This window comes from Echinops telfairi, unplaced genomic scaffold (genome assembly GCF_000313985.2).
Source record: "Echinops telfairi isolate 266 unplaced genomic scaffold, ASM31398v2 ScPeMD7_7467;HRSCAF=8505_1, whole genome shotgun sequence".
Lineage (NCBI taxonomy): Eukaryota > Metazoa > Chordata > Mammalia > Afrosoricida > Tenrecidae > Echinops > Echinops telfairi.
The window spans coordinates 22,721,597-22,729,847 of NW_022111368.1; the positions used below are offsets into that span (position 1 = coordinate 22,721,597).

Below are 8,251 nucleotides of genomic sequence, written 5' to 3' on the forward strand. Positions count from 1 at the left end.
CGCACATAACATCTAATCCATCTGCAAATGCGTGTGACTCTACACGCAAAATATATCCAAAATGTGGTTACTCTTCATTTCTCGTTACCACCCTTATACGAAATACCATCAATTTTTGGCCTGGAAAAAATTACTATGATAGCTCGCTGGATTATTTCAATAGCTTTGAAGTGGTTTTTCTATTTCAACCTTTCTCTCTCTCTCTCTCTCTCTCTGCTCTCATTTCAATAGGAAATGTAAATATGTAAGTCATTATGTAAATATGTAAACATGTAACATTAGAAGTGTTCAAATGTAAGTCGGGCCACCCTCCCTTAATTTTGAATGAAGATCCCTGGAGTCCTCCCTATAAGGTTCTAGCACAGTGGTTCTCAACCTTCCTAAGTTCCTCATGTGGTGGTGACTCCCCAACCATAACATTATTTTTGTTGCTACTTCGTAACTGTCATGTTGCTACTGTTATGAATTGGGCGACCCCTGTGAAAGGGTGGTTCCATCCCCAAAGGAGTCGGGACCCACAGGTTGAGAACAGTTGTTCTATACAATCGACCTTCCATCATCCTCCCCTTATGAAGTTACTTATCTCATCGGTTCTTATCACTCTTACTCTGCTACAGCCACATTGGTGCTGTAGGTCCTGGAATATTCCAGGTGTTCTCCAGCCTCAGGGGTTTTGCACATGCTGCCCGAAATGTTTCACCACCCCCAACCTGACTCTCAGGTTCAACTCAAAAGTCAACTTCTCATTGAAGCCTTTCCTGGTCTCTACTGATCTCACTGCAGTCTAGTTGGATACCTACTTTTCCTGTTGCCTTCCTGCCCACATGTATCACTATAATATACATATTTATTTACTTCTCAACTGTACCTGCAATTGTCTACCTCCCCTACTAGACTGTAAACTCTAAGCAGATAGGCATTTTTGTCAATATTATTCACTTCTGCTGTATCAACACCTAGTGCCTGACACATGATAAAGGTTCGATAAATTTGTAGTAAAAGAGGAAGAAAGGAAACAGGAAAACGAAGAAGTAGAAAGAGAACAGACCTGTCTCTTAATAGTTTTCAGATGTGTTTCATAAGGAATACAATTAACACCTCTTCCAAATACATGCCAGAATGTCCCATAGCATTCATGCTCTTGAAAAGAAGGTTGGACTGAATATTTTAGCTCTTGTTCAGAATCTAAAGTAAAATTGTTAGCAAAAAAGTTCTTCGTCTTTTGGGGCCTCAGTTTCTCAATGAGAGAAGACTTGAAGCCGGAACGTCTCTCAGTACAATTATTTTGAGGATGAAGCTCTCTCTCCTGTATTTCAACAGAAATCAAACAAAAACCCACTACTCATGACTCGATTCTGTCTCATAGTGACACTGTGTAGGGATGTTGAGGTTTACTTCATATATTCTAAATACTCTTTTGGTGTAGCTGTCAAAACACAAAGAAATGTTGAACTTACCAGCCTTGAGAGGCGACATCATGAGAACTATGAAACAAGCAAGCCTGAGTAACACTTGCATATTCTCCTAGGAAACAGAATGGAATAAAGAGACAAAAATAAAAATGTTAATACTACAGCAAATCTGCAAAACCTAACATGATTCCCTACCTGTCCCATCCTTATCCCTGACTCACAATGAAAGGATTGTCTTGTGGATTATTAATGGGATCATGTTTAGCTCTGGCTGAAAGTTACTGAGTTGAGGTGGGAGTGGAAAGATAAAGAATTTTAAGAGAAGTGGAAACTAACTCTATGGTCTAACGTTAAAAAAACACCTTCATCTGTCTCAATGCACATATCCATTCTGAAATCCCACTTTAATTCCTCCAAAAGTTTATTTATATGCCGTCTAGCACAGGCTTTTAGCCTAAATCCCCAGAAACAGTCTCGCCTCGACTTGAGTAGTGTTGTCCCTCATGTGACACACACAGGTGTCAGGACCCACGTGCCACACTTTCAGGTCCTACTCAAAGATCACACCTTCATTTTATAATGCAAGACACAAAAGTGTTTACACAGTTACTACCTAGAAGTACTGGGGAAAGGAACTATATATACAAGTTAAAATTAGGTCGGCTTATATGATCAAGTGATTTTCTGCTGCCTGGAGCAAAATCTCTACAATAGTCATACATTCATCTGCTAACAAAGAGAGAGAGAGAGAGAGAACCTCAAATTTCACAGCCATTCCATGTGATGCAAACCACTATACCTGCAGAATAGTATCTATAGTCAGCTACAGGATTACCTACATATTAAACTGAGGGCCAAGTCATTGATCCTTTTAATTAAATAAAAATTTATTCACCTGGAATCTCTGGATGATACAAACAATTCAAGTCCACCCAGAGGTGTCTCAGAAGAACTGCCTGGCAACCCGCGTGTGAAAAATCAGCGACTGTCAACCGTACAGCGCACAGCCCTACTCTCACATACATAGGGGTTGCCGTGAGTCAGAGTCACCTGGAACAGTAACTGGGTTTTGTTGTTGTGGGGTGGGGTGGAGTGGCACTTGCCCAACACAGGGAATCTGTAAGAGAACATGCTCATTGCCAATTGTATTGTACATTGGCAAGTCAATGTGGAGTGCAGGCTCCTTCCCTTTCTAAGGAAACCTGTGACTCAACCCCACATGCAGGTCTTGCACAGTTTTACATAATCAATTCTAATTTCATATTAACCAGGCAGCTTTGGCACAAATCCAATCTGTGACTCATGAGCTGCTCACAACAAATGGGTGCTCTCCGACCAAATGGTTCCAAGCCCCCACTCCAGGCCACCCTCTCTCACCTTCCTCCAGTCCCCCACTTGCAATCCCATCCCCAGTCCCCCACTACAGTGATGGAAACAGCACTGTCATGTGCCTACATGAACCTGTGCAGCAAAAAACCTGAGATCAATTACCCTGATGTCATCACCCCCAGAGAAACTCTCTCCCTCCACCCCGGCCAGTCTGTCTCCTGAGATCGGTCAACCATTCCACTTTGGTCAACCTCACACTTTATGCCTCTTTAGTGGAAACAATAACCATCATTGGCCTGACTTAATTAAAACCACAGGCTCCTTATTAGCGCCTCGTTGTTAGTGTCAGCAAGTCAGTTCCGACACATAGGGACCCTCTGCACAATAGACTGAAAGGCTGCATGGTCCTGCGCCCTCCTTGCAATTGTTCCCACGCCTGAGCCCATTGGTGCAGTCACGGTGTCAATCCATTTCGTTAAATGCCGCCCTCTTTTTCGATGCCCCTCCTCTTCACCTAGTATGATGCCCTTCTCCAGAGATGGTCTCTCCTGACAACATACCCACAGTAAGTAAGACAAAGTCTTGTCATCCTGATCTCCAAGGGGCACTCTGGCCTTACTTCTTCCAACACAGATTGGTTTGTCCTTTAAGCAGTCCACGGTACTTTCCATATTCTTCTCCAGCACCACAATTCAAGTACATGAATTCTTCTTCGCTGTTCCTTATTCAGTGTCCAACTTTCACATGCATATGAGGCAATGGAAAATCCCATGGCTTGGGTCAGGTGCACCTAAGTCCTCAAAATAACATCTTTGCTTTTCAATACTCTAAAGAGGCTCTGCTACCAGATTTACCAATTGCGACCCCTCTTTTGACCTCTTAACTGCTTCTTTCATGAACATTGACTGTGAATCCAAGCAAGACAAAATCCTTGACAACTTCAACCTTTTCTCCATTTATCATGATGTTGTCTCCATTTATCCATTTATGTTTCTCCATTTCTCATGATGATGTTCAGTGATTTACTTGATGCGTACATCAGGATGGGGTGATCCCACTCCAGTAAACATTCACCGCCTTGGAAACCATATACAGGGTTGCCTTGGGTCAGAATCAATTCGTTTGCAGTGGGTTAACACTTGAATCAGTTTACCTCCAGAATGGTCCTCACTCAATCAGTTGAAGGTCTTAAAGCAAAAGCTGAGGTTTCTCAAAGGGGGAACGAGTCTACTTTACATAGAAACGCTGCTGTGGCTTCTAGTCCACCAGTGACTTGTGGATTTTGGAGATGCCTGTCCTCAAAAGCAAATGAGCCATTGTTTAAATCAACCTCTCTTCCTCTTCCCTCCCCTCTCCCTCTCCTCCTCCTTCTCTCCTTCCCCTGTCTCTTTCTCCATGTTCTTCTTCTTCCTTCTCTCTCTCTCTCTCTCTCTCTCCTTGCTTTCCTCATAAAATCTATTGCTGCCAGTTGATTCCAGCTCATGACAACCTTATAGGACTATATATATGTATAGTCCTTGGCAGAAGTACAACCAGAATGCTCCTTAGAAGTGAGAAGACTTCTCAAGAACTTTGGACATGTTATCAGAAGAGACCAGTCCCTGGAAAATAGCATCATGCTTGGTAAAGGAAAGGAGCAGAGAAAGACCCTCAACAAGCTGAATTGACAGTGTGAGCTCAAACACAGGGAGAGTTGTAAGGATTGTGCAGGACCGGGCGGTGTTTCCTTCTGTTGCACACAGGGTGGTTAAGTATAACAACAACAACATGTATGTGTGTATACACATACATACATACATATATACGTACGTACATACATGTATGCATCTCTACATGCAATGTGTGTGCATAGGATATATATTTACTATATATATCGTGGTGGCTCTATCTCTGTTGGTTCTGTTTCTTTGGAGAACACTTAGATTGGCACTCTGGGAAAGTAGGTGACCGATGGCTGCCAGTGGGCTGCTACGGTATTGGTTTCAGTGTCCATCTCGCAGGAACCCGAAGCGTTCAAAGTAGAACTACTCTATGGGATTTTCAAGGACCTCTGTGTATATTCCAACCTCTAGTCTTACAGCCAGTGGTCTACCTAGAGCAGCAACGTTGGCACCACCCCCTCCAAACCCACTACTATCGAGTCAAGGATGACTCATAGTGACATCTTGTGGGTTTCTGAGACTATAATTGCTTAGAGTAGAAAGCCCAATCCTTCTACCACAAAGCTGCTGGTGGTTTTGAACTGCCAACCATGAGGAGTGCAGGCTAACAAATAGGGCTCCTGCTGTACGACCCCATGTCATGGACTCCCTAATGCATTGCAAACTTCTTTTACAAACTGATAAAGCCAGGCCACTTTCCCAAAGGAAAATGAATGACAATGTTCCATCATTTTACATTCAATGGAAAAATATTCAAGGTTCACCTGATGCTGAGAATTGTGGACTTCAGCCAGATGTGAACTGGAGAGAAGCAGAGAAATTTTCTTGTACTAAGTGGTCCAGTTTCTCAGAGAGTCACCATCTTTTAAGGGGACATCTACCTGGAAAATAAAGAACACACGATAGGTATTTGAGGAAAAAAATCTATGTCAAGACCATATTAAAATCAGAAAAGTTGTTAATGATTTTAGCAATGACTCAGATGGTTACAAGTATCCAGAACACTTCCAGAAAATCAAATCACAGGCTTAGCAATATGCAGAATTGGACAACCATGAAATATCCTTGATCACACAAATGCAGCTTGCTTTTGTTAGACACATGAATGCAGAAATGAATAAAGCATCTCATAGCTGAAGGGCTTGGGAGAGCAAAAGGTAAGGTATTGCCTGAAATGAGCCTGCAAGATGCTAGGGAAAAAAAAATGAGCAGGGTCTTTTGAAAAGCAAGCCCATTCAGCTCACATTCTGAGTCTTCCTTATATCAACCGTATTACTGTATGACACCCCAAATGACATCATTCATAAATAACTTCAAGAGACTTGAGTTGTGATTGACAGCCTGTTATGTTCTATAGTCATTTAACCATCTTTCCCTGATTGTGCAGGTTTCCTTGTATATTTTGGACTCTAGATTTGTTTTGTGTGTCTCAGACCTCAGACATAATACCCAGTGATGAAAAGTAGCCTGACTAATTCAATGCCAAATGTTTTGTTTAGATAAAAATCACTGAATAGGAGACTCTTACTCATTTTTGGTTTTCTCCTTTTTATTGGGAAGTAGGCGAAGGTTTAAAGAGCAGGCCAGGTTCCCTTTCAGTCATTCATCTATATTTTACTTTATCACGTGGGACTATTATTCACTTTGAATGGATGAGAAAGCACCAGCATGGATGGGATCATCAGAGGCAGAGCAGCTGATCAATATGAACAGCAATGCAGCAACCTTCCAAGGGCTAACTTCCTCAGGCCCTCCTACACCTCACGAGTCTGCTCCAAAGCTGACAGCCCCAGATGAGGATTACAGAGACAGTGTCACAGAAAAGTAAATAGAACGCGAGAGAGGAGAAGGGGAAGGCTTGAGAGATGGATTCATTTGGAAAGTCCAGAAAGCCTGGGGCAGAAAAGTTGACTATCGATACCCCCCTAACTACTTCTTTCTCCCTCTTCCTCTTTTCTCCAGACACTTCCTAAAAGGGCTTACAGAGTCATTGTCGCCACGTCCCAACTACTTCTGAACCACACAGCAGCCGGCTTTGTTCACTAAAACCTGTTACTGTAGAATTGATTCCAAGTCACAGGAACCCACGTGTGTCAGAGCGTGGGAAGTAGAAAACGAGATTTTTCTTCGGCGGTGTCTCCGGGTATACTTGGAACCTCCAATGCTTTGACTAACCGCCAAGGACATTAGCACTACCCAGAGACTCCCATTGCTCAGTAAACAACAGTCAAAAACCAACCTTAGTGGTGAAGTCGATTTTGTGTCAGCTGGGTCAGGGTTCTCGTTTGTTGCGCAGCAATCCCCCATGATGTGATCAAACACAATGTTATCAACTCCATGATGGTACCTAACACAAACTGGTGAACTCTGTGAGCTGCGAGCAGTCCCCGTGATTGGGTCACAATGGCCATATAACTGGAAGACAGACTCCTCGTGTGGGCTGCTCCTTTGTAAGCAAATTCTATAGAAAAGTTTCACTTCTGAACTATCTGGATCTCACATCTGGTTCGGGGACCTGCTGCCCTCTTGCCTGCTGATAACAGTGCCCATCAGCAGCCTGCCCGTTTTGAATTAGACTTTGCAAAACTACCAGCGTGTAGTTTTCCTGATTCCTGCTTCTTCGGAGAAGCTTCCAGCTTCCCACCTGACCCGCATGCTTGAACTGGATTGGGCTTACCCCAATACATGGTCTGAACCATTTATTGGCATATGTTCTACAACTGTATGAGCTGTTTATCAGCACATATCCTGTTCTATACACACACACATATAAGGGGCCCTGGCTTTGCCTCTCTAGAGAACCCAGTCTAACACAATCACCTGCAGATCTTCTGAAGTGCAATTGCCTAAGTCAACCACAGTGTACGAGGTCCTCAAGACAAAGGACATCCTCTTTGAGACCATTGGAAGTGAGGATCATCCCTCACCCCTGCTCACTTGCTTTTACCTAGCAAATAGCTCTGTTAGGATTCGTCACAAGCTATTCTCTCCCCTATTGGTAACCGCTGTGCATACTGCCTCTGCGGTGCCTGGGTCCTCTCACGATCTGGAATTCAATTCTTCCTAGTCTGGTAGCTCCTTCTGTGACTTCTAACCAGCTCTGAAGGATTCCCATCATCAGCCTGTCCCAGGGACCAGGACCAGGGTAGATATTGCCTCCTCCTCTATAGCACAAATGCATATACACTCACAGCAATGCAGCTGATGCATCTGGTTAGCTGGCCCTTCTGATTCTGGGACTCAAGACCCTGGTTGTTAGTCTTGGTGCTCCCTGGACCAGGGGAGAAAACAGCATCTCCCCCTACCGGTACCCCAAAGCACAAGTAGGTTCCTTATGAGAAGGGACTCCCCTGTACCTCTTGCATGTGATCAGGTCCCAATAAATAGTTGGGAAGAAGAGAAAGTAATAGAGGAAAAAGAAAGGAATCCAGCCAGCCAACCAGCCACCAATCTGTGCATTAGAAGCCATATGGACTAAAGTCAGGATTAAAACCAAAGGAGAAAGAGAATTATGGGTACTGAGCATGGGTCAGAATGTAGCAATGCATGAGGAGGAAGAATACTCCTTAAGGAGTAGACAGCAGTGCGTACCCAGGTGACTAGAGAAAGAGTTGGGGCTGTGGAGGACACTAGAGTCTTAGGAAAAGGAGCAATAGAATTAGAATAAGAGATTGAGACCTATTTTTCTAGAAAGAATACTAAAAAAAATCACCTCCTTTATTCAAAGATAACTTACTAAAGTTTGTTTGACTTAAAAAACTGATTCATACGGTGGTGAGGAGGGTGTAGGAGGCCTGGTAAGGCGTGATCAAGGGCAATGTAACTGAGAGGAATTACTGAAACCCAAAT

The 8,251-nt window shown here is 43.3% G+C and overlaps 1 protein-coding gene across 3 annotated transcripts in view; it reads right to left on the bottom strand.

Annotated features, from left to right (window-relative positions):
- The window catches only part of IL1R1 (interleukin 1 receptor type 1), a 100,868-nt gene that overhangs the window by 40,733 nt on the left and 51,884 nt on the right, over nucleotides 1–8,251 (bottom strand). For 2 of the 3 annotated variants that reach the window (XM_045283898.1, XM_045283901.1), the window contains exons 2-3: nucleotides 5,167–5,283; nucleotides 1,458–1,524 (exon numbers count right to left, since the gene is read on the bottom strand). In XM_045283898.1, coding sequence (XP_045139833.1) covers nucleotides 1,458–1,518 — 61 coding nt within the window. In that variant the 5' untranslated portion in view covers nucleotides 1,519–1,524; nucleotides 5,167–5,283. The remainder of the gene's footprint in view (nucleotides 1–1,457; nucleotides 1,525–5,166; nucleotides 5,284–8,251) is intronic. The other variant, XM_045283899.1, reaches the window with a different exon arrangement.